This window comes from Suricata suricatta, chromosome 4 (genome assembly GCF_006229205.1).
Source record: "Suricata suricatta isolate VVHF042 chromosome 4, meerkat_22Aug2017_6uvM2_HiC, whole genome shotgun sequence".
NCBI lineage: Eukaryota > Metazoa > Chordata > Mammalia > Carnivora > Herpestidae > Suricata > Suricata suricatta.
Window position 1 is genome coordinate 64,556,555 of NC_043703.1, and position 27,327 is coordinate 64,583,881.

Below are 27,327 nucleotides of genomic sequence, written 5' to 3' on the forward strand. Positions count from 1 at the left end.
GACAGAATTAGCTATCAGATTTCTTTCACTCTTTTTTCTTTAACTTTAAAGTGGGAGCCATTTTCTCTGTTTCCCCAATCAAGTTGCCAATTACTGCAATCTTGTTCAAGGCTTCCATTTGGCCTTTGTTAAAGGTAGAACAGCAGTTATTAACCCCAGAGTAAAAAATGTTCGGACTAACAGGGAAACATATAGCGCTGGTAATTAACTCCCGTTTGGATAAAAGAAACAGACACTGCTGTGTGCGGTGATTACAGTCTCCTGTGGTGATTTTCTCTCAGCTGTCCTCCCTCTCCTGTCCCAGTCTCATTTTGGCTCTCTTGGCGGTCCATTGATTATCTATGCAGTACAAACACCCTTAGGCATCAGAGGGCCACTGGAAATTTTCTGGTTTCTGTGTGCAGCCATAGCAGATGAATGAAAATCTCTAGACCGGGGCCAGGAGAAGGCTGGTGGTCTAACACTTACTAAGGACCTACTGTACACCAGGTCCTGAGCTCCTTTTCTTAATTTTTACTTTCAGTATATGGTATGATTCCCATTGGGCACATGAATAATCTCACTCTGATGGTTGAATATCATATAAGCTCCGACTAGATCATAGTTCAGTCAGCATTTGAACTCACGTCTGTGTGAATAGAGGGTTCTTCCCAAAAAGGATCATAGGCAATGTTCTGAAGCACTACTCTGACCCAGAAGGATTGGGAAAGGGGAGACGGCCCTACTTTCTCCCCCCAAGTCAGTAGCAGCAACCCACACCCAAAGGTCTAGGTCGTATCCTCCACCGTGACCCACTGGAGATAGTTCTGCTTAACCATAGACCAGAGAGGCAGAAATAGGGAATAGATGAGAAGGGAATGCCAACCGGGAAGCCCTAGAGTGAGATGTGGGATAATGAGGACTTTTTTATTCATCAAATTTGAGTGGTTGGGAAACCCACATCCGTAACCTTGCCTGACCTCCCTCCGAGGCTACTGCCTCAGGTGTATCTGCATTTTCTACTGTAAGTATTACTCCTCCTGGGAGGGAGGAGAAAGAGGATTGCATTGGACTCCTGGAGACCCTGGTTGGAACCCAGCTCTGCCACTGATTGTGTGCTCTTGAGGAAAACTATTTACCTCTCTGAACTTCAGTTTTCTCCTCTATAAAATAAGCAACAGTATTTATCCTGGGGAATGTAAAGAGTTGTTGGAAAAACCATATATAAGATAATGTAGCCAGTGCCTTATAAATTGGAAATGTCCTGGGACGCCAGGATGGCTCAGTCCGTTAAGCGTCCAACTTCGGCTCAGGTCATGATCTCACAATTTGTGGTTTCGAGCCCCACATTGGGCTCTGTGCTGACAGAGCCTGGAGCCTGCTTCAGATTCTGTCTCCCTCTCTCTGCCCCTCCCCTGCTTATGCTTGCACTCTCTCTCTCCCTCTCTCAAAAATAAACATTAAAAAAATAAATAGATTACAATATCCTATACGTAATTGTTATTAAAATCAGGGAGTTGGATAGTTTCAAGGGTCCATCCTTATATTAAAATGTATATGATTATAATAAACCTTTTTGATGAAACCCCTCACTTACTGATATTTGGATATGATCATAAGCATGCTTTCCTTTGATTTTTATTCATGGATCTTGGACGCTCTCTCTTTCTCTCTCTCTCTCTCTCTCTCTCTCTCTCTCTCTCTCTCATTCTTTCCTTGAATTCTGTTTAGCCAGTGGGTTTCAGCTTATTGTTTGTTGTTGGGCTTTTTATTTTGTATGGTTTTGTTTAGAATATGGTTTAGAATAGAAAAATCGTCTATTTTGCTCTGCCCCATAATTTGTCCTGGCCTGACTTTGCTAACTCTAACGTCACTTACTTTTCCAGATATGGCCTCAAGGTGGACATCTGGGCAGCTGGTGTAATCACTTACATCCTGCTGTGTGGCTTCCCTCCGTTTCGTGGGTATGGGCTGTAATCTTTTATTCAGCACCGACAAAGCATTGTTCTATTCTCTGAGTGATCCATTCCGCCTTCTTGCACAAAGGAGCCTGAAGCAGGAAATGACCATAATAAGAACTTCGCTCACAGTGCCTGTTATTTTTTCTATGTTGTACATGCTAATTTACATGCCTTCCATAAATCTTCCCCATATAATTTAAAAACTCATTCTTTATTAATTTACCAAAACAGTTCCATATTGACATCTTAAATTGCTTAAACACACGCATTTTACACATGTATGGGGAAAGGAAAGGCTCTAATGTATAGGAATGAAGAGACATACCCTGAGTTGACGTTTTAGTGCTGTTTTTCCCTTGTTGTTGTTGTTCATCTAACAGAAGTGGTGATGACCAGGAGGTGCTTTTTGATCAGATTTTGATGGGGCAAGTGGACTTTCCTTCTCCATACTGGGATAACGTTTCTGATTCTGCCAAGGTAGGTTTCCAGTGCCTTCTTCTTCCTTATAGTCTGTGTGTCTTAATGGAATTATTGGATCATTTTATGCAGGGAGACTTAATGATATTGTAAATACGATTTCTATCTATTTTGTTTATAATTATTAGGTTTTCCAAGAGTTCGCAAGCATCAAGTCCTCTGTTCATAGCCATCCCGACTCATCAAGTGCCTTTGTTTCCCTGGCTTCATTACTCCCTGTTGTCACCCCAGTTACACTGCTGTAGCTTCTTGCCCCACCCTGCCCCCACCAGCCCACCTCAGATTCGGCACAGCTTATTGCTTTACCTCTACAGGCCTCGACTGAAATCCATCTTCCCGGTGAAGCTTTCTCAGACCACCCCATTTTCAGTTATAGCTCTTTAACCAACCTAGCTCACCTTGTCTTCCTCATCTGCTTGATTTTTCTCTTATAGCACTTACACCCCCATGTCCATCTGGTATACCATCTAACTACCCTTCTCTGTCTGTCTACCTTTCTAGAGAGGTAGCTATAGATAGGTGGCAAATCTTACTTATGTAAATTATGTATATAAAATGTAGTGCCAATATAGTGACCAGTACATAATTGGTGCTTAACATGTATTAAATGAATGAATAAATAAAAGAATGAGTGACTGAAACAACTAGTTAATCAATTACAGTGAAGAAAGCTCAAACATTGATTCACATTTTCAACACAGATATGAAGAGGAAGCTCCTATTTAACTTGGATCTTGAAAGACAGCCAGGATGTAAAGGCAGAGGGAAATAAGGCATATGGTTTTTGTCTCATTAAACTAAGAGATCAACATCTGAGAAAACTGTAAAACTCTTACATGGAGACATTAGTAGAACTTGAGATAAAAAAGAAAACTTTTTAATTGATTCCTTAAACTTATGTCTCCAAGCATTGACTTAAATTTTTGAAAAAATTAATGTTGAGAAGTAATTGACTTCTGATTATTTGATGTGTATGCGTTTCCTTTGCTGTGTCCTGAGTGTGAGTTCAATGGAAAGCCTGACTTTTTCTGCCTGGCCACTTTTCATAGAAAATGATGCACATTGGGTCCAAGGCTTTCATTTTCTTCAGCTGCCCAGGACTTCTGGCCACCTCTGGGCCTAGAAGCTGTGGGGAATTGAGAGAAGTGTCATATGAGAGGTAGAAAGGTGATAGGGGATGGGCGATAATGCCCGGAGCGGGGAGAGCTGTTTTGGCCCATGAGCAGTCTCTTCAGGAAGGTACCTTAGGCCATCACTCCCTAACAAGGGGGCTCAAAGTCACTGACAGAGAGGACCATCTCCCACACACCCATGACAGCCGGCACAGGGCATCATACAAAGTAGTTGCTTCAGTGAGGTCTGACCCAGGTTGGAAAGTGAATGAATGCCTTCTTGCACAAAGGAGCCTGAAGCAGGAAAAGAGCATAATGAGAACTTTAAGGTAAAATCTCTGTATCAGTGGAAATAAATCATCCCCGTCATGGACTGGTACTCAGACCCTGTGAATGTAAGGAACTGGATAACACATATCTAACCATTTTGTTACATGGGAACTTCTAATCCAAAGTGGACAAACGTATGACAGACTCACTCATCATTAAAACCCAAGCTGTGCTTTCCTGGTCCAAATCATTTTGAGCTCATGAGGAAGTCTCATTAATTTCAGAACCATTAAATCATTTGCCCCTTAATAGTTCCATTTTATTGGTATTGATTGATGTGGAAAACTTTGAAACAATTTGAGCATATTTTTATCTTAAAACAACTTAGAAATCTGCCTTTAAAGCACAAAATTCCAGACAAAAAAGGAATATTAATTCTTTAACTTGTATAATTACTTAATTTTCTATAAATACATTTTAATGAAATTATCCTAATATTAATTTCATTTTTTCTCAACTATAAGCAATATATTTATAATTCTAAATATTTGCCTTTCCTCTAACTTCTAAAGGTGTTAGGTGGCTGTGGGTAAGTTGAGCTGATATATTTAAGATTTAGAGCTTTTCCAAACTAAGAGAGAATTTCTGCATATGAAAACGCTCAGATTGTTACTATGAAAGTTAGACCAATGGCGTCGAACGTTCCTTCTGCAGGAGCTCATTACCATGATGCTGTTGGTCGATGTCGATCAGCGATTTTCAGCTGTGCAGGTCCTTGAGCATCCCTGGGTTAACGTAAGTGACTTCCTCCTTCCCTTCCACCTACTCCTAACGTTCCCTTGTAAAACCGCAGATTTCCTCGTGGCGGCACCTCCTTTTTTAAAATGTTGTGTTTGCATTTGTTCCTCCCCCTCAAGCATGCCAGAACAGCTAAGGGGTCTCAGTCTTGTTCCACGAGGGCCTCTACTGTATCCGTGCTGACATGTCTTCTCGTGGTCCCTTGCACAGAGCATTTTATTTGATTCACTTGGGACTGCCTTCTAACTGGGGCGGTGCGTGCACGTGGTCACTACTCCCCACCCCGCCATCTACATTCTGCTTACATCAGTAAGACAGAAGATTTTCTGAGTCACCACTGCTTTTGCATTATTCCCACCAAAAATACAGCTGACCCAAGGGTCTCCATAGAAGCCTTGAAGTACTCCAGTGCAGCACTTCTTGAACTTGAATGTGCTACATTGAATGCAGATTCTAATGTAGTAGATGCGAGGCTCTGAATTTCTAAAAGCTCCCAGATGCTGCTGCTGTTATTTGAATACTACAGTCTAATGATACATCTTTATGAGAGAATTCTCTGGTGCACAGTCATTATATTTTGTTCCTATATCTCTTTACAACTGATTGCTAAGATTTGTTTTGAGTAGTAATAAATACGTATAGAGTGCTTAACTTAGAAAGTCTTCCCACGACTCTTTTGAGAATTTCACATCCATGAACTGATTATGTTTTCCCCAACAACTGGATAATCTGAGGCACTGCAGTAACCCTCACTCACATGTGGAAACTCCATACCTAAGTTTAAGGGTTCTTACTGCCAGAGGAGAAGACAGATACAGATTTGCATTTGGAAATGGACATGAACACAGACAGGAACAAGTATACAATTGTTAGTTCAATGACAGAAATTTTGCCAGCCTTTCTACTACTTTGAGTGGTCTGGCGGTGAGTTGAAGGCAATGAAATGTTCTTCTTCTCTAAATTATCACCTTGGTGATTAGTCACGTGTCTTTTTCCCAAACCACTAATTGTTAAGGATTCAGCACAACATTGAGGCAGACTGTATCTGAAGTGACAAGTGTACATGATCTGCCACATGATGGCCATGGGCCTAGGTTTTAGTAATTTACATATATATACAGATAAATATATACACTCATATACATACACAAACATATATATCAGGAGGATATATATGACTATGAATATATATATCTATATACATAGATATATAGATAAAGTTTGTTTTAAATATTTTCATATAGCAGAGCTCCCCAATTGGTGTCCAAATGTATAAAGATATTAATTCCAGACTTTGGGATAGTCGCGTAGAGCAGCTGGAGTCCAGGAGTGGTCATCTCCAGCTTCAAAACCTTTGCGTTTACTCCAGGGTGCTAAACAAAAGTTACCCTTTTTTATGAAGTGGGGGAAGTTAGGAAGCTTCTCATCTAAGCCTAATAATAAACCTAGAAGATAGGCAGAGTGGGTGGTGTTGTACCCATTTTACAGAAGAGACGGAGACTATGGTGAGTGACTTGCCCGAAGCTGCAATGCTTAAATGGAGCCAGAATTTGCAGCCAGGTATCCTCACTCCAAGGATAAAGTCCCATGCGCCACATCTGCATCTACCGATCCTCTGTTCTCTGTGAAAGCACTCCAAATATTGCAAAAGAATGCATATTTACTTCATAGCGTAATTGTTATAGAAGTTAGCAACCTTTCCAAACAAAGTAACTTACCCGGGTCATGGCACCTTTCCCGTAGATATCAGGGAGGAAGAGGCACAAGTCAGCTGCAGCCTTTCTTGGTGGCAGCAGTTTGTTCTGACTGATCCACATGCTAAGTAAAAGCCCATAATCAGGGCGCCTTGGCCGCTCCGTTGGTTAAGCGTCCAACTTCAGCTCAGGTCATGATCTCACAGTTCATGAGTTCAAGCCCAGGTCATGGTCTCACGGTTCAGGAGTTCAAGCCCTGCACCAGAGCCTCCTTCAGATTCTGTGTCTCCCTCTCTCTCTGCCCCTCTCCTGCTCACTCTGTCTCTCTCGATCTTTCTCAAAAATAAATAAATAAACATTAAAAAACAAACAAAATAAAGCCCATGATCTACAAATTGTCGAATTGGATGTTAGCACTAGAAAGAGTTGGGACTATGACCACACAGAATAAACCAGAAAATCTGAATTTGAAACATGGCTTTAGCAGGCTAAAAAGAGCCACAGAGGAAAGAGATTCGTGAACTATAAATAGCCATTTTAGATTTTTAAATGCATTTTCTTCAGAGGACCACTACATGCCAAGCCTGTCCTTGGAAGCTTGGAAAGAAGGAGACCCTCATGTGGCAGTGGGGGAAGGGCTCCCCGCCAGTGCCAGTGTGGGGGGAGGGGAAACACCAAGGCTCCCTCCTGGAGGAGGCTGTCCAACAGAGCAAGCTCAGCAGGGCCTGCATATTTGTTCTAAGATCAATTTGTGAAGGTGAGCAAATTTGGCTATATATAGGAGGGGGCTGGGATGCAAAGGGAAACAGCCTTACTCTGATTCCAAACCAAATGACCCTACCTCCATACGTATCCCAACTCAGGGGGGTCAAGAAACAAAATTAAGAAGAATTTTGGCTGCTACCTTTGAAAACCTACGTTGCTCCTTTTCCTAAGGCAGAATGTACGTATCTCAGCGGTAACTTTCTGCCTTCGCAGCCTGCCTTGTACACATTTTCACACATGGTCCCACTTTGCTGATAATTAGGCTCCGCCACTCCCTCTAAAACTTGGACTTCTGCTCTCATTTTAGTTTTCCCTCTCAGATTCCCTAAAGACATGTCCTAAAAGCAAGGATAACATTTAAGGAATTAGCTAGGAGGTTATAAACTTAAAAAAAAATGTAATTCTAATAGACCTTAGATTCTAAGGGAAAAAATATTGATGTTAGCAAATATTTTAAAAAATTTTTGTAAAGAACCTAAAATGTGTGAAGTGACTGCTTAACTTTTGAAATTATATTTATGTAGTGACTAGGTCAGAAAAATGATTCTTGTCTCGAAAACATAAATGAAGAAACATACATAGCTCTCATAACCAGCATTTCATATTCATGGAGGTCTCCAAGGCCAACAAAACGAACAAGCAAGCAATCAAAATAAATACGTTAGGAATTTAAAAGGAAGTCCATTTAATAAGGCATTTTGCATTTGGTGATCAAATTATATCTGATTACCACCGAGGATTCTAGCTTAGGGGGGAAAAGGTAATAATAATTATATGAGCCCTGAGGAAGTCATCGGAAAGCATTTCCTGTTCTCTCATTTGTCCTAATTTTCTCTGTTGCTTATACAGTGACCTTTTCACTTGGTGCCCTTGGAATTGAAAAGGCAGTCTCATGAAATAGAGAGTAGGGCAACAGAGTGGGAAAATCTAGTCAGCAAAAGTCACTTGGTTTAACCTTAAACCCTAGACTCACTTTTTCATTCACTCCGAGTGGGAATCCCACCATGCTCCGTGGTGTTCTGGGCCTCTGCTCTGTTACTGGAAGTCATGAGTGAGGCCTCTTGGTGGATTGTTCCAGCAAACCAGATGGGCAATGGCAGCATCAGTGTGTAGCCAGGTGTCTAGGAGAGGAATGTGGACTTCTAGGAGCACCAGCTCACCCTCCTGTGTGGCTTTGGAACAGTCATTTTGCTCCTTTGTGTCAGTGAAATGGAGATAATAGAATCAGCCTCTCGGGTTGTTATAAGGATGGAGAAAGGATAAGATATCTGAAGAGTCTGAGAGGTTGGTCTTCAAACCTTAGAACCGTGTAGGTACTCGATAAAAATTTGGGGAATTTGGGTCTGAGAGGAGCAACAACCCTCACTTGCTGCTATGTGCTGATGAAATGCAAATTGTTGAAGTTTGATTAAGAAGGAAAACCCCCTCACCCACCCACTCCCAAAAAAATCCATTAGTGTGCTCCAAGCACTATGCAGATCATGTGTGCAATCTTGGCTCTGTGTGTTCTCCAGTGTCATACTATTCCTTATTCTGGCTAAATTTATTTATCTTAGTAGTCAGCTAGTGGAGAGCCACAGGACTTAGGCACATAAGAGTCTGAAATAGGCAATATACTTCTTGATCACTCCAGGGACTGAGGACAAGGTTGAGTCACTTTCCCCCAAGCAACATTTAATTGATAGAAAATGTAGGTTTGTGATAAGTTCATAAACTTAATTGGCATTTCTAGAAAAAAAATTCTTATTTGTAAATAGAATTAAATTATCACCATTGTAATATTCCAAATATATTACTATATTTCAAAAAAAATTAATGTTTACTTTTGAGAGATAGAGCACAAGTAAGGGAGGGGCAGAGAGAGAGGGAAACAGAATCCAAAGCCGGCTCCAAGCTCTGAGATGTCAGCAGAGAGCCCGTTGCCGGGGCTCAGACCCATGAACCATGAGATCATGACCGGAGCCGAAGTCAGAAGCTCAACTAACTGAGCCCCACATTTTTATTTTTAAAGTGCCGACCTGCTTTATTTGATGTTATTTTCCTGATATGAGGGTGAAGGTCCATCTCAATGCTATAATATTATGAGTGTGTGTTTTACCACCAGTTATTTTCCTGATTTTACTAATGAGGAAACTGAGCCTTAAAAAAATCTGTAGCATGAAGGTCAATGGAGTTTCTAGCACAAGGTCTGATGCCTGGATTTTGCCTCTAGAGATTCTGAATTAGTCTACATGGGCATCTGGGAAGGCATCAGGACTTTTAAGAGATACCAAGATTCAGAACCTCTGTCCTGGTGGAAAGTATGGGTTTACATAAGTCAAGTGTAGTTATTTAGGCAACTCAAGACCTCCTATCACCTTCCTGGCCTTTAAACTTTATTTTATTGCCTTTATCTCACCTACCTCCTCTTTTAAAAAGATACTACTAAGCCATGATATCCAAAAAGAATGAAGAAAAAGAGGAAGAAGAAAAATCAAGAGCCTGGATAATCTACCAAGATATCCCATGCTAATTAAAAGCAGCTCTCCCCACATAGAAAATTTACATGCATTCGTCTTGTGCTGGCAGAAATTAAGAGAACCCCTAGTGATACTGTAATAATAAATAAAACCACCTCTTTATGGTCATAAATTATGAATGATGACATGGAATTCCACTTTCCATTCAGGCATCTTATCCTGTCCTTTCTCCAAGCTAGATCTTAATTTACTTCACATTTTCTCCTCGAGTGCAGTGTGAATTGTGGACACAGGGGATGCAGAGGGCCACGCTGGAGGGAGTCAAAGGTCCTGGGTGCCGTCCAGCTGGAGATGGTTAACAAGAGTCAAGGGGCCAGACCCCGAGATGCCAAATGAAGCTTCTATTGAAGAGTACTCTAATGTACTTGAGAGATTACTTAAAATGAAATCGAGATATTCTGGTAGTAAACTGCTCACAACTGCCGCACTTTCTCATAAATTCACAGATATTATTAATAATAGAGTCTGGTAATGAATTGACTGAAAACCAGATCCATGAGTCAAAAACAAAAACCCGTGAGGGAGGAGGGTTTCCTAAAGCATGGCCCCGGGAATGGTTTCCCTGAGGAAAGCGGAGAATTCACTCCACCGAGTGACTTCACATCCAGGCCCCCATGCCCCTCCTCACAGCTGCTCCCCAACATCCGCTGGAGAAATGGAGACCGGGAGGCCGGGTCTCCTACAGACAGCTGTGAGAGTTCATTTTCCATTTTGCAAACTAATTTTGTTCTTGTCAGCTGCAATGCTCTGCCAAGTGGTGGATGGGAATTTCTAAATCAAAAACCACTAACCTCAAACCACAACCAGCCCGTGTCAGACTTCAGAAACTACTCCCAGAAACGACATACCAGAACGTATGGTAATAATACTATAACTATTTGTAACACTCTGCCAGGTTTGTCACGTTTTGAAATTCATAGCACATTTTTGGCACACAATCTATTCAGAATAACGGCGATAAAGATGTATATATAAAAATGTATGTTTTTAATGGCCCTATTTATTTTATTGATGCAAGACAGTAAGTTAGCTAAATCTCCATCATCCATCCGTATGCCTCAGGTACAGATTAGGTCCCTACAAAGTCAGTTGTTTATGTCTTTTAATCCAATTATGCTCAGAGCCTTCAAAATTGATGTAGAAACTCTGCAGACTTTCAGTTGCTGTGAGGGGTGTGTGTGTGTGTGTGTGTGTGTGTGTGTGCGCACAAGCACTCTCCCTCCCCACCTTCTCTAGTTGAGATACCTTATTTCATTGGGAAAAGAACAGACAAACCCTGCAACGTTTTAAGATTTATGAAGTCAGAAGCATCTCTGACAACTTGTGAGGGTTGTTTCGGGACTTTCATTGCTTCCGCGTGAACTAATAACCCAAGGGAAGCTGAAAGCTACATGAGAATTTAAAGCTGGAGGCCTGAACCCCCAGGACCCAACATCTAAAAGAGTTGCTCGGAATCTTGACAGGAGATTAGGACCAGGACAGAGCCGGGAAATGATAACGAAGTCCCTGCTGAGGGTGGTGAGAAAGCAGACTCCGGGCTCGGGAACTGGCAGGGGGAGAAAAGCCAGGTAAAAGAAATTCCAGACCGCAGTGACACCGGTGAGGAAGTGAGGAGCTGGATGGGGTGGGGGGGGGTGGGGGCTCTCCCTCCAGAAGTCCGGAAGGGGCCGCTCCTGGGGAATCCCTGCTGTTTGTTGTCTCTGTCATCAAACCCAGCCTGTTAACCAGTAAGTGAGGATCTCAGGGCCACACTGGGACCCTCTGCAACTTCGTGTCATCCCCCGTTAGCCAGGCCTTCTCACACCGCCTGCTCCACATAGGATTGGAGATCCCGGCTCTAGGTACTAGACTTCCGGCCTCTCCTTGACGTAAAAGTCAACGGCATTCCACTGGGCTCCCTGAAGTGTTCACTCTTCCTTTTACTGACCTTCATCCAGATGCCGTCCCAGGCTCCCCGGAGACCTGTCCAGGTATTCTTCGGGTTTTTCAGCCTCTAATCTAATCCTTCTTTCTCCTTGCCATTGTGCCACTTTCATCACGGCAAAGATGACTGACGGAACCCTTCCACTTAGCACTGAGAGAGCCCTATTGTAAAGGATGCCATGCTAAAGAATGCTCTGGATGGATGCCGTGTGGAGTCCTGGAAAGAGTACTCTCAGACTCGGTTCCGTCCTGACTCAACCGCTTTCTAGCTCTGCAACCTTGAGCAAATCACGTAACCTTTGCTGAGCCTCAGTTTGCTCATCTTCAAAATGGGACTAATAATGCCTCTCATGGAGGATAATCTGAGGATTAAGGGGACCATAGATGTAGATCTCTCACCCAGGGCCACATAGCAGTTAACACTTCCTCTCCCTGCCTTTCTCTTCTATCTTTGCTCTTTTCTACCTCCAAGTTGACCACACTCTTTTTCTCCTAACTGCACCTTGCCTCAGACAAAGAGGTAAACCTGTACTTCCCCAGGGCGAACTGCTTCATTTCTCTTCTATCCCTGCCCCTCACCCTGATTAGCCCCTTTCTCCTGTCTTCCAGCTCTTTCTTTCCAGCAGCTCCTGAGCCTGAGACTACAGATACGCTCAAGGGCTGGGTTTTTTTTTTTTTCATCCTAAAGAGAAAAACCTTCCTTCAACCTACTCCCAGATTATGTTTTTCAAATTCGCTTATAATCTAAAATGCATACAAATCACTTTGACTGAGCTAGCTTGGAAATCTATTAAGAGATGATTTACATGTATAATCTTGGAGGGGAACCCTTCTGTCAGGCTGCTCCCTTCCACTCAGGCAGAACCCCAACCTGTGCCAAATACATGACACTAATACGTGACACTAATCATTTCATCCCTCGTCAAATGTTTAAATGCTCCCAAAATTCTAACTTAGATTCAAAGGCCTCGTCGTGTTTCCTCTACCATTAAAAAAGTGTTCCGCATACACTGTTGATTCACCGTTGTGTTTAAAGCTCTGGGTTGCATAATTCCAAATCTTTCTGAGTAAAGGGCAATTAATTAGTCCTCTGTACTTCCTACCCTTACACCCCTCTTATTAAAAAGCATTGCTTTTATTCCTAAGGGGGATTAGGGCTTCCATTTCTGGATATTTTTCGTAGTCATTTGTGTCCAGTCTGTTTTTGTGTGTGTGTTGATTTTTTTTTTTTCAGCTTTCTCCATCATTATTGTCCCACATACTCTTAACTGGAGATAAACTGCTTAACTCATTGTTTGGCAAACATGCCTTGAGGTTTTCCACCCACTCACATCTGTACACCAAAACATTGATTTCCTCTTCTCTACCAATCAGTTGCTCCCCCACCGTTAAAGACCAGGCTGGAGCCCACATTCCTCCAAAATGAAGTCTTCTCTGTTCACAACTGAAAATACATCCGCTCTCCTCTGAACTCCTTCCGTATTTCTAGCTGAGCCATGAGGCTACATGCCTCATGGCCTCTCTGTCTTATTTCTTGACCTGCTTTATTATTTGACATTGTGTGCACCTACCCTGTCTCTCAGCCCACAAGGTTCTAGTGGGCAGAGGTCATTTTTCTCCCACCCCTTGCCGTCTGAGGCACAGCCCCGGACAGAGGAAGTGCTTCATGTGTCCTTGTTCTGTTCCTCCCCCCAAATATTATCCCACTATTACCCTAATTGACCTTCACTTTATTTCTGACTCTTTTCACAATATGGATTTTTAAAAACTTTTTGAACTTACTCTGCAATCACTACAAAGCATCTTTCCTCCAGATTTGATTTCCGATATGACTTAATAAGCATAATAATGGTTCCTTCTTCTAGCCATTAATAAATCAGTCCAAGGATATCATAAATTGGCTACCCACTGTGAGCAGGGAACTGAACCAAGTGCTAACATGAAAGATTATAGAAAATATGGAAGATGTGGCACAAAAGGGACAAGAGTTCAGAGTTGACTAGATATCATATGTATAACTATAAGCTCTCTCTGTATGTGTTAGTTACATATGTAAGTTATATATGTACAAAATCACCTAACATCACAAGAATGTAGATAGTGCAAATATATATAATGAAAAAGCATTAAGAGTTTACAGAAGAACTGTTGTAATGAGTTATGCTTAGTAGAGAAAAAATGTTTTAGAACAGGTGATAGGGACCCATGTTTTGAAGAAAAAGAGAGGCCATAGGAGCAAAGCCCATGCCTATTTTGCTCACTATCTTCCCCTCCCCAACCCCCCACTGTAGAGCCTGGTCCACTGTGGACATGCAGTTCCTACTGATTAAATGAATAGCCAAATACTGAAAGCAGGAGAGACTAGGTTATGTAAAAGAGCAAGCATATTATGCTAGGGAAGCAGCAATTTATTTTCCTGGGTGGAGCCAAGAACTAACATGCAAAATGATGGAAAGGAAAGGGAGAGAAATGATGAATGGTGTTGAAATCTTGCCAGGAATTTTGGTTTTAACAGATAGTAACAAACACTTTATTATCCATTCATTCATTTATTCCACAAATGTGTAGTAAGTATCTACCATGTGCCAAAGCCCTATGCCAAGTCCCGAGGGTTCTGTAGTGAACAAAACACAGTCTCTGTCTTCAAGGATTGGGCAGCCTTCTCAACATGAACCAGTAAGTGGTGGCACATACTTATGGCTTTGGTTATTGTTATCCTAACAGTATTTAGCAAAGGGGAGCGATCTGTCTAGCCTCCATCATAGACAGCTCCGGCAGAGAGCAGAAGCCTTCGTTAAAATGAGCTCCAATGTGAAGTGTGTCAAAATAACAGATGATTTGAAGGCAGCAAGGAGGATTTAAAACTCAAGGAAGAATTTTGCCTGGAAGGTTGTCTGGGATTATAGAATGGTCGATTGAGTAGCTGTGGAATCAGCCTGTGTTTATTTACAGGCCTTTGCATGAGCCCAAGACTGTCAGTTTCCTCATTTGGGGGCCTGAATGATGGGCTAAGAGGATAAAACTCTTGGTTCAGAAAAAAAGAAGAAGAAGATGTTTACATTGATTTTTGTTGTTGTTCAGTTTTAACTTGCTCTTTGACATATGTCCCTAGAGTCATGGCTGAAATCAATTTTATTAGAAACCAAAAGCAGAAACAAAAACTTTTATTTAGGGACAGATTGACATAGCACGTTAACTTTAGGGCAAATGTGGAAATGAATGAGACCTCCGAGCAGCACTTCCAACAACCGTGTTTAACGAGGAGACATTGGTTAGTTTATTTCTGAAATCTTACGAATTATAAGATCACCGCCCACTACTAGAAGTTCTTGGCCTCATTTTCCATTTATCTCATTTTCTTCCTTTTTCATTTCTTTTTTTTTTTTTCCCCAGGATGACGGCCTCCCAGAAAACGAACATCAGCTGTCAGTAGCTGGAAAGATAAAGAAGCATTTCAACACAGGCCCCAAGCCGAATAGCACAGCAGCTGGAGTTTCTGTCATAGCAGTAAGCATCTGAAATATCCACCTATAACTTTTTAAAAGCAGTCCACCTAAGAGACAGGCATTCCTCAGGAGACTCCACCCAGAGACAGCAGAGCGGGTCATTTCTTTAGACAGCTCGACCATTTCATGCACCGGAGGAGGTTTGGGGCTTATATATATTATGTGTTTTTGCCGAACATTTCCCTAGGAGTCACATCATTATCCAACACCTCCAGGGTGTCTTGCAGTGTATATTAATTTCATGATTTATTTTTTAAAGCAGAAAACCTCCCCCACAGTGGTCTCTGTGCCAATGCAAACTTTGGGGCTCTGAGAAAAAGAGTGTCCTTTTGCCAAGACCCGGAGGGAGAGGGAAGCCGGGAGAGACAACACTGCAGCGAGAGATCGGAACACTATAGATCTTTGTACGAGACCCAGATGAAAGCCAAAACACAGCAGAAGGCTTGCACAGTATGCTTTTCAGTGAAACTGAATTGCTGTGAACACCCAAAGAAATAATGGTGTCTTGCTCCTTAAAATTTCTGTTTTTAAAGTTGAAAGTCTTTTACCATTTACCATTTTATTGATGTGGCTGCACAAGGATTTTTTTTTTCCTGTTCTATACATGCAGACATACACTTTATGCAATTTGATAGCAGCTCTAGGCAAAGATTAAATTGGGCAGAGAAATAATGAAACCTCATACTTCCTGGTGTCATATTCTAGAGTAAATATATTCAAGTCCCAGATTACTTGAGTTTTTAATAATTTCCTCTTTTTTCAGAGTATGTAAATTTTAACAGCATATTCAAAGTGAAATCACTTGAGCTGTTTTTCTTTTCTAAACAAAGAACTCACGCACTACATTGTTGAATTTTAAAAAGCATTTATGCTGCTAAACAGTACCTTATTGCTCATGAAGAGTACTGAATGTTTTACCACTCTTCAGGTGTCTTTATTTCCTTTCTCTTTTTCTTTTTTGGTTGTACTAGAGCTCAGATAAACTAAAGATAGATAAGTGACATACTCAGTACAATCATTCCCAGATCCGGGTTACTAAATTTTCGATATGAGCTTCCAGAATTTGCAGATGGCACAAATGTACGCATACACTTTTTCGTACTGTTGGCATTTTGTGTTTTTTGATGGAACCCTTTCAACAGTGAGTTACATGTGAGTAAGTGGCTCACGAGCACACTCACAGTGCTAAATACAAAGCAGACTCTTTCAGATGCTTCTTCTCAGTGCTGCCGAGGGTTGAAAATCCCAAGTTATTCTTCTTGCCCTCTCTCTCGAGTTCTTTCTAAGGAAATTCAATGTAGAAGTACATTGTCCTTCATGTCTTTATAGATGTCAGTGTTCTTTGTTATCGGCTGATAGTCAGTAATTTTTGGAAGTAACAATCTCATAGCGATTCTCCACTAAACCAGACCTTCTATACTCTGTTTTCATCATTCATTCAAGATAAAAGTCCATTCCAAAACATTCGACTCCACAACTTTCTTTTGGAATGGACTGCCAGCACGCTTGTCCATGAAAAGGACTGGTTTTCTGCTCCTGCTGAGGGCTTACGGCTGCTAGGAAGGGTGCTTTTCCGCCTCTGTCACTTTGTTTTTGGTTTTTGTTTTTCTCGGTCTTTTATTTTAATTAGTTTTTGGTTAAGTTTGCCTTGGTTGCTCAGTAATGGTTTGTTCACAGTATTCTGGGAGTCTTATAATGACTAATGGCAGGAACTTCAGGGCAATTTTCCAATGGATAGACACCACCGATTTGAGGAGAAATCCTACTTTCATCAAATTGGGATAAATTCCAAAACCTAATCCATCTGAGTTTATTAAAACTTTATCTAAGTAGATCTCAGAAAAACTCTAACCTGGTATTTGAAGATCAAGGCCTATAGATTCCACCCCCCACCCAAATATCGTGATTGGGCCATATTGAATACAATTCCATATCAGTTTCTCAGTTCATCACTAACATGTTTCTATGGAAACTCTACAAACTAGTAATATCCTTATAAATTGTAAAATGAACTGTGTATGGCTGAGTGTACACATTAGCTGTGTGCTTATTGAATCTTCTTTATTCACTACACATCTAAAAACATCATCAGCTTAACTCAGACTCAAAATAATTAGCTATTTGGAGAAATATCTGGGAAAGTGCCTTGTCCACTCTACAGCACAATTCACATGTTCATCAGTATTGTTAATACTGCAAGCATGAGAGAGAACACAACTGTGAATTTGAGGCGTTGTTTGAGGAGAACCTGGCCTTCAATGACACGTGCCTTTGTGCGCCCACTCCAGAGGGCTTCTCTCTCATTGATGACCACACCCTCCATTAGAACCTGGGGGAGGTCACCGGTGACATGGCAGGGCTGGGGATGAGAAATTGGCCAGTTTGGCTGCCTCTGTGATTAACTTTCAGAATAGCGTTAGATAAGTCATTTATACTCCACAGCAGTTTTCCCATTCTTAAGGGGCAAAGACTAAGTCTCAAGACCATTGCAAGAAAAAGGAGCCTTGGCATTAAATAATACAGTTGACCCTTGAACAACATGGGTTTGAGCTGCATGGGTCCACTCAGACATGAATACATATAAGACTGTATGTGTATTTTCTCTTATGATTTTTTTAATGATGTGTTCTTTTCTCCAGCTTACTTTATTTCCACAGTATGTAATACATATATAAAATATATGTTAATATCCTGCTTATGTTATCAGTAAGGCTTCCAGTCTACAGTAAGTTTTAGTAGTTAAATTTGGAGGACTCAAAAGTTATACATGGATTTTTGACTGTGCTGGGAGTCAGCATCCCTAACTTTCTCATTGTTCCAGAGTCAACTGTATTCCAAATCAAACTCAAGTAAAACTGTAAAAAAATGACATCTGCTCTGGGGCAGACTGTAAGTGGGAGGTAGGAGGAATATCCTTCACAAATGGTGCATCCTGTAAACACCATTTGACAATTTAATAATGCTCTATAATTATTAATTCACCTACATGAAAAATTCCTATAATTAATATCATGCAATGGCTTCTATTGATAGATAAGAAAACCAGCATACATTTCGTTCAGAGTTTTTTTTCCCATAGGCATGTATGCTCTCCCCAGAGGCTTGAAAATAATGCATTTTAATTTTAAGCTGCCTTTATGTGACTAATTGTTTGGAAATTATACACACCCTTTAAAATGAAAAAAATGGTATTTTGTATCAGTCAGCTTGTAGTTTCAGGAAGTCAACAATTAAATCATTAATCTTTAACTGGCGCTCCTCTTTCCTTAGTTAGAAATCTAACTACCCACTGGAGATCAGCAATGCTTATAAAGGAATTCATGACACTTTTTCTTTCCCAGAGTGACAAAGGAAAAAGAGCATCCTGTCATAACAAACAGGATCTAGTCTCAGATGTAATTTATGACATGAGCATAGTTTAACATGCGCTCGTGGTTCTGAACCTCAGTGTTTTTTGTTCCTGTTGTCATTTTTTTTCTTCTCTGCTTCCCACCCCTGCATTATTAAGACCAAAGAAAGGACAAATGATAACTTTATATTAAGGTTGCAAGAGGTCCTCCAGTTGGCCAGGAGAGTAATTACCAGCTGGCAGCTCACGGGAATCATCGGCCCTTCTAAAAGGAGAAAGGGTGTTCTGACATTGAGGTCAGGTGACGTGATTAGTGGAAACCCATTGCTATCCTTGTAAACGCAGCACTCTGCTTTCTCAGAAAGACTCCATTGTCTCTTTACTACCTTTCCCGGTAGTTGGGGAGATTAACACACACACACACACACACACACACACACACACACACACACACAAAACAGAGAAAGGGAAACAAAAGGTTATTAAAATGCAATTTACAGACATAAAATGGAATTAGAGATGACATTTTAACGGTGGACTTCTTGGGAGCTGAGGGAGGGAGGGAGGGAGGCGTTATTAGATTTGCTCAGCTTGATGAAGAACCGATGACTAAGATGTCAGTTCCAATTTATTTTTCCTCATTTAATTCTGTTTATTATTTTAACTGATAATTTTCCTAATGCTTTAAAAGTTCTTCCTTTGCATTTTGCTCATGCAAATAGGACATTCCAGTCTAATTGAACAAATCCATACTAATCAGTGTGCAAATAATTGTGATTCTGGGAAGCTGAGTTGTACAGTGATAGCCAGTGGCACCAGTGCCTTCCTGTGTATGTCCTGTTATGGGACACTTGGCCTGTAGATGGCAACAGAGGACTAGTTACTAAGTAGCTGACTCCTGACTGGAACAGAAGCGCAGGACTTCATAGGACTCCCTATCCGCAAGGGTACTTGGGTATTTTTTCCCCCCTAAATGAAACGAAATGCACATTTTTTAAAGATGAAAATCTCACATTGCTGTTCCGTGAACACTGGGATAGCCTAGTTTAAATAATCAGAACACCGAATCCTCCAAGCAGATTTTAGTTTAAACGTCTGGTGCCCGGCATGTTTTTGCAAAGCCTTTGTGAATTCAGAAGTAGGAACTGTCAGCACTGCGCCAGCGCCACACTTGAAAGCACTCGCGGGCGTCTCTAAAGAAAGGTGTGCGTGGTGCATCCTCTCACGGGGAGAATGGGCAAGTGGGCGTTCAGTATGATTATTGTTTTCAAATTTGGGGATTGAACCTTTTACTCCTAGATAGCCAAAGCCTAACATCTTATTCCAGGATGAACAACTTTGAGAACTTACCCTGTCTTCTATTTATTGTACCTTTTGTTAATCTTAAGCTCTTACCTGTACGTATGCATTTTTAATATACAGTGGAAACTATTTCTCATTTTATTTTCTATATCTTCATAGAGAAAACTTCCTGTTTTATATTATATCTTTTAATTCAGATATGTAATTAAGATTCACCTTTAAGAGGAGCTCTGTTTTCGAAGATTAACTCTTAAAGAAAGAAACCCAAATTGCTGTGATTCCTGAGGGTTCTTGTCATCTTTTATTTCATATTTATAAAGCCCTCAAATTTAAGCATGATGGGGTAAGAGGGGGAGGAGGGGGTCCGATCTGCTTTCTCTTTTAGGTGGCTAAAACTGATTTCAGTACTTTATTTAATTGTATAGCATTTTCCATTCTATGGCATATGAAGAGGTGTTTATATCTTTTGAAATTGAGAGGACATTATTAAATGTGCATTCACAACCTTGTCTGACAAATTAGATCTATTCTAACAAATTGGCTTCCGAGATATTCACGAGGGATTAGTGTTTTTTTCTTGCCTTTTTATTTTCGATGTGCAGATTGAGGATATTAGCTAGTCACCCTGCAGAAGAGGCATTGTAACTATATATAAATATATAGTCAATGAAGAACAGCTTGGTCTGGAGTCGTAATTCTTTAGAACAATGTCGATCCACTGAGTTGCCCCCATTTCTCTCTGCTCAGCTGGACCACGGGTTTACCATCAAGAGATCAGGGTCTTTGGACTACTACCAACAACCAGGAATGTATTGGATAAGGTATGAGATGGTGCAGCTCAACAGTCAGTGTTTCCATGGCAACGTGCTGGCAGTCTCCATTAACCAGTTCCTTCAGTGGATAAACATGCTTTTGATTTGTTATCCAGTCCATATGCTGCTTTATCAGTTTCATTTTAATCTTGATTGAGATGCCACACCCCCTCATTCCTTTTTTTCACCCATTATTCACACTGACATTTGCCAGCTTTCTTTCCATTGCACATGCTCAGTATCAATTTTCCTTACAGTTAAAAGGACAGTATATTTAGTGTTAATACCAAAGCCTTTTCCTGATGTTGCTAATTAAAACAATGATTTCTGGTGCTCTTCTGTCCTTAACAAATGGAAGAACAATAGTGCCTTAGTGTACGTTCTATAGAAGTATATACTGTCATTTTAAAGTCATCAAGCCCAACCTTGACCTTTTTAGATGGATGAAACAATGCATTTACACGTTAGTAGTAGAAGCTTCTCCAAGTACAATGAGCTATAGAATGCATTGTGTGTGTTGGTAAGCTTGTGTTTTCAAATTCTCCACCTTTTTGTTTTGTTTTGTTTTTGTTTTATTGTTACCTCTCTCCCCCGGAAATCCCTTTATGTACTAGCTATTGCATGAATTTCTTTTTCAATATTTTGTAACTGTCAGATTACTTAGCTGGCTCATCTGCGCAAGCAAAGGGACTGTGTATGGGAGGTATCGATTTTTTTTTTTTAACTGGGTTAAGAATTCTATCCAATCATTTTCTATTCTAGTCAACTGCCCTGGCATTTCCTTCAAGGGGCATTGTTTGTGTCTCTTTAAGTTATCACAGGCAGGATGGTTTTTGATGATTTGGAAAATTTACTCTGAGAAGTCCCAGGAACTCTTATTCTCCATCTCAGTGTTTTTGAAATGATCTCCAGGTAAAGCTCCACATCTCAGTGTCTGCTAAGAAAAATTCCAGGGGTTTTGGTATTTGTTTCCTTCAAGTGATGGAGTCTGTGGCTACCTGATGTTTCATGAATTAGACGACTAAATTTTACAAAACAAGAAATATATGCATGTGTGTGTGTATATATATACACATATATATATACACACACAATATGGAATTTTAACCCCCAATTCCTAAGTTTTACTTCTATACTCAAAACAAAGGGCACACTTCAACAAACTATCCAATATACTAAAATCATGATAATTTCCAAGTCTGTTTAAAGCAAAAAAAAAAACCATGGAAGGTTATTTGTATCTTCTAGACTGATATGCGTGCAGGAATTGCACACCACCTTTTTATTTACTTAAGTAAATTAATTTTATACATATAGAAAGAGCTTTGTTTTATTTTTAACCTTTTTTGGGGGAGTTAATCAGGATTTACCTTTATGCAGACTCTTCTTTTTGACTTTTTAATAGAAAAATGGTCTCCCTGTCTTTCACTTTTTCCTGAAGGATAATCTGCATTCAGAAGGATGTAGGTATCATGAATTCTCACGAACTGAGCACGCCGCTGTAAGGGCCCCCAGATCGAGCGCAGAACATTTCTAGCACCTCTGGAGATTAGCTCGCCCCCCGCCCCCCAGCTCAGGGCCCTTCCAGGAGGGTCACAGAGCCACAAGGGTAAACCCTGACCCGGGCTCTATCCACATTAATTAGCTCTGCCTGGTTTTGTACTTTATATAAATGGAATCTCTCCATGCTCTACCCTTTTGTTAATTGTATGTCTCCTAACCTCAGGCATAGTAACCAAATAATATGAGTAAAGTCGATATACAATTAAAAATAAGCATCAAATATGTCTAATTACAGTTGTGCCTATTGGTATACCAAAAAATGCACATGTAAATTAATCTTGTTTCAAAAAGAAAACTCTAGGAGATGATGTTGCTAAATTTGTGAGATTAAGGGTGGGAGCAAAATGCCAAATAAACACAATAATTAATAAACGTGGCCAAGTATAAAAAGGCCATTTGACTGAAGTCCTAGTGACGATTCCCATCAGCAGACAAAATGACACATCCCTGAATAATGGGCAGGAGCAGATGGGAGATAATCTCTTTTTTCTTCCACACATAAACTGCTCTGTTTTCCAGCTGAGGGCAGTAACAACAATGTTTATAGTTAATGCTGGAGTAAACAGCACACCCAGTATGTGAAGCTAAATTGGAGAAACGAGGCTAAAAACTCATCGGCATATATGCTTAATTAGGAAGTTTTATAATGCCATTTAGCCTCAGAACGAACACACTCTCCTCGCTGATTGCAAATGCTTGCCTTTTATCTCCACGGAAGTGGGAGCATTTGTCTAACCATGGTGGCAGCCAACTTCCAACATAAACAATCATCACAGGCAAACATCCCCGCTCCCAATTGTTGTGTTTACAAGTGCTCGTGGCTGTTTTCCCTTCTCTGAGCATAACACTTGGGGGTCAGGGTTGCTTTTTGTACAGCAGCTCACATCAGGGCCTAGGCTGGAAGAAGCCTCTCTTTGGGGTGCCCAGAATTGTCATGTCCCTCGTAATGGGCTTTTTGGTGATGGTAGAGAAATGGTGGGGGTCCAGTTTCCTCCTTCTCTCCTTCATTCTCTTGCCTCTTAACCGAGAGCTGCTTCCAAGCCATAACCAGGGAAGCTGTGTCCTGCTTGGCCCACTTTTCCCGGAGTTTGGTCCTGACACCTTGAGTCCAGAGGGGACACTCCCCGAGGAATGAGCCGCCTGGGCCATTCTACTCCCTCATGGCCTTACTTCCATCTCATTACATTTTCCCCTCCTGAAGGTGTGTCCTTATCCAAGAGGGATGTGGTCGCACACATCCCGTGCCTCACTCAAGTGAAGCTGTCACCGTGGCAGGTGCTTTGGCCAACAGCACACGCAGAAGAACCCTGCCTCTTCCACACGCAGAACAAGGCAACAGCCAGAACATGGTAACCCGATTAAACAAAACAAATATCCAAACAAGACATAAGCTAAAACTGCTAAAAGAGATAAAATGCGGAGGTGAGCTAGGACAAAAGGGTGGTTGAGTTCCCAGGCAAGACGTGACTAAAATGTGCATATTGGATTCTAGCACCGTCCTGAAACAGTGAGTAATGAGGCAGAGCGGTGGCAGCCGCGTGCAGTCTTTGCAAGGCTATAAAATGCTGTCATGCTCGGCTGTTAAAAGGAATGGGGTCAGTTAAATGCATCTTGCTTGGTGTAGGTTTGAAAGAGGAGTTCCCACGAAAGCCAGGGAGGACCCCCAGCCCGGTGTCAGAGGGGCTCCCAGGCCAGCCTCTGCCAGCAGCCAAAAGCCCACACCAAGTTCCAGGCAACGCAGGTTGTTCCGCTGTGAGTTGCCTTGGCCTTGCTCCTTCGTAGTGGAGAAGGCGCTCCCCAGTGAGCGGCAGAAGGAGGAGCAGATGCCTCTGTTCCAGCAAGGGATTAACCACCAAGCCAGTCCCGAGACTCTCTGTAACCGAGGGTTTAACACGTAGAAAAGGCATAGATTTAAACTTCAAAACCACCCAAGCTGTGATTGCACAGGAAGGGATCAGGGAAGTAAGAGGTTTGGTTTTGCAACTGTACCTTGATGTTAAAAAGTGAAGCCAAGAGGCTTCACTCAAGGGATGGGCAGTACTGTAGGTCCATGAATGGTATTGAAACGGGAAAGAGTGAGACATAAGTGTTTCACCAAGTCCAACAGGGTGCTCACTGTTTGAGATTTTGACTTTTTATTTTCAGAGGCCCCTTGAGAGAGGATGGCAACAATATCCCTCTGTCTTTTAAAAATATAATGTACTTAGTATTGAAATGAGAAGTTGCCTTGGCATTCCAAGACTTATTGATTGGGTATAAGGTGAAGTGAGATTTTAAACTTCTCTTGACATCCTCCATCATTTAGTATTGATCAAAAATATCAGATTTATTTTTGACCTTGCTTCAGAATCTCTTTTTCTCTTTTTGATTAAAAAAAAATTCACACTCTCCTACATATTTATTCTTGTCATCCTTTGACTCCAGACGTTCCCCAGTGATGTTTGGTGATATGATTTAGATTTTATTAGGTGTAAGTATGTAGGAAGAATAGTCATGAAGAACTGAATCCATAAGTATTAACATACTGTTATTCTGTTAAGAGTTTAAATGTCCATCTGCTGAAGCCAGATAATTCCCAAATACATGTGAGCCACATGACAATTTGAGAAGCCAAAAAGTCCTGAAAATTGAGATGAAATGAACTTGGTTAAAGATTGGCAGCACAACGTGCGGAGAGCTTATGACATTGCTGTTGGGAAGGCCTGGTTTGGGATCCAGCCCAATAAACTTTCCGCAGTGCGAACTTAGTTAGGCACATTACACGTTTTTCTGTGATTTTCAATTTCCCCATCTAGAAACACGTGAAGAGTATTACCAACCTCCCAAATCTGTGGCCAAGATTGAATAAGTTACCTATGCTAACGTGCCCCTTTACAGACTCCTGCCCAAAGGAGAATTCAGAAAAGATTTCTTCCCAGGTTCCCCCTCACATCCAGGAGAAAGTCTTCCACTCAACACAACAGACAGATCTGCCTGAGAAAACCAATCTCACCGCAAATCAAAGCATTTGTTACTGAAGTAGAACCGGGAGCATTTTTGATGCTCTGATTGGGATAAACTGCTGAGTAACTTATATTATTCATGAACATTTGTGGCATTAAGTAGGTCTTAAAGTAGTCTATTGCCAAAAATCCTCATGAACTATAAGTTTTAGATGTTACCCTCTAAGACAGAGATTGGCAAACTACAGCCAGTGGGCAAAGTCTAGCCCACTGCCTGTTTTTGTAAAGAAAGTCTTGTTGGAACACAACCACACACCTTCATTTATAATTTGCCTGCGGCTGTGTTTGCCACACAGTGGTAGAGTTGAGTAGTTGGGTCAAAGAACTGTATGACCTGCAGAGGCTGAAATATTAACTCTTTGGCTTTTCCGTAATAAGTTGTTTCACTCCTATTTTAGGGGGAAAACGTTTCTAAATAAAAAGGTACCACTGGGTGGGTTGGTTAAAAACTGTAGCTCTGCCACCTGGAATGGCTGGCACATAGTAGGCCCTCAGTAAATGTCTGTTGAATCAGTGGTTAATGATTGAACTGTATAATAAAGGGAGCATTAATATAGAGGAAACTTAATTTTGAGGATAAACATGTTTTTGAAGGATTTGGAGTATATTACAGTTTGGACAATCAAATTATTTAGGAGTTGCTCTAGGATAGCATTCCATTTATAGCAACCCTAGAGTAAGTGTTTCAGTAAAGTTTTGTAGTAAAAAGAATTACCCCTATCTTACCTGCTTCATAAATTCTACATTTCCATAGATTTTCTTAAGGTTAATTTTGGCCGTGGTTGTTCTTTGGTTTACTAGTATGATGAAGGGAAAACAAGATGGCAGCTCAGTTTAGCTTCTGTCATGAGAAAATCGGGGTCTGTAAGGCAGGCGGAGCACATGAATTTTGTCCTCTAGAAGCTGAGCTCAGCAAGTGGTACAATTTTAACCCTCTGGTGAGAGGCCATCAGAAACCCATTCTAGAGAGCGAGGACAATTTGGGATTCTACTAAGAGCAGATCACAGAAGGAGCCTGTGTTTAAAAAAGTGGTGGAGAAACATGGGGCGGCTCTGCCTGGAGCAGGAAGGAAATAACATTTAAGAGACATCCACGAAGTAGCTTGGAAGGCGACTACGTTTCATTCCAGGAGGCAACCTTTTGCCCTTTTAATAGTCTTCACTTCAGGGAAATACCATGTCATATGTCCAGATACTGGCAGTGTCTGGTGAGACCCCACACAGATATTAAAACGAAAGAAAACAAAATCGTAATAAGCATGACAGTAAATGAGAGGAGGAAGGGGAGTATCTCAGTTGGTTTGCCAGTTTAATTTTGCTAGCAAGCCAAACATTTCCAAAGTGGCAAGCAAATCGTAACTCAGTCACTGCAGAGTGAGGGCGAGCAGGGAAAAGGTTCCTGAGATTAATGCCCCAGCAGCTGCATCCTCAGTTTAGTCTCCTTGGTGGTATGAATAATGGATGGGCTAAAAGGCAAAATGCACAATAATGTTCTTTTATTAATGAAATGAAGACTCCTTGTGATGGCTAGCAATAAATTAAGAAAAGCAAAAACGGAAAAGCAGTCAACATTCGCCTCTGAAAAATGCAGTTACTTAAATACAATAATTACTGGCATGACACAAAACATTGCCTCACAACTTAAATGAGGTGCATCTCTTGCGAGTCCTGCCCATAATGCAGAACAGAATTGTCTTTGATCCGTAGTCTGCAAAGCCTATTGTTTGCTAAGGGAAAAAAAACATAATCCATTAGAGTAGATTGATGGTGATATTAAGCATATTCATAGTATTTCATAGGTGAAAGTTTCCCTAGGGATCATGCACTGTACCTCCCCTTCCATCTATGGACTGAGAAACCAGGCCTCAGTGTGGTTAAGAAACACGTCCAAGGACACATAATTAGCTGAGCTAGGACAAATAGCTAGCCCTCCTGACTTACCCAATTGCCGCTTCCAAGGGGATTAGGCCAAAGCCACCAGACAAGACAAACATTACAGAGATGCGGGTGACACAGACTGGCAAAAGCAAAGCTCATATTCTGGTTCATATTCATGGTTCATTGCTGACTTTCTTCCTCCATGCTGTATTTTCCCTTTAACGTTGCATAGACCTGCTAGATGGATATGTCCTATATATTTATGCTGATTTCCAAACGTAACGTCAAAAATAAAGATTTATAATATCCGAGTGCTATGAGGGGGACAGTATCATTCCATTGTAACAGAAGAGGCCCATGACCAAATTCATTAGATCTATTGTTGGAATATATTTCCTCAGTATCAGGTGAGCGCTG

The 27,327-nt window shown here is 41.1% G+C and overlaps 1 protein-coding gene across 7 annotated transcripts in view; it reads left to right on the top strand.

Moving 5' to 3' along the window:
* Positions 1-27,327, top strand: part of DCLK1 (doublecortin like kinase 1) — a 337,117-nt gene that overhangs the window by 298,175 nt on the left and 11,615 nt on the right. For 5 of the 7 annotated variants that reach the window (XM_029936850.1, XM_029936851.1, XM_029936854.1 and 2 more), the window contains 4 exons: positions 1,866-1,943; positions 2,321-2,417; positions 4,514-4,594; positions 14,892-15,005. In XM_029936850.1, coding sequence (XP_029792710.1) covers positions 1,866-1,943; positions 2,321-2,417; positions 4,514-4,594; positions 14,892-15,005 — 370 coding nt within the window. Of the gene's footprint in view, positions 1-1,865; positions 1,944-2,320; positions 2,418-4,513; positions 4,595-14,891; positions 15,006-20,402; positions 20,477-27,327 lie in introns of all 7 variants that reach the window. The other 2 variants (XM_029936853.1, XM_029936858.1) reach the window with 1 other exon arrangement.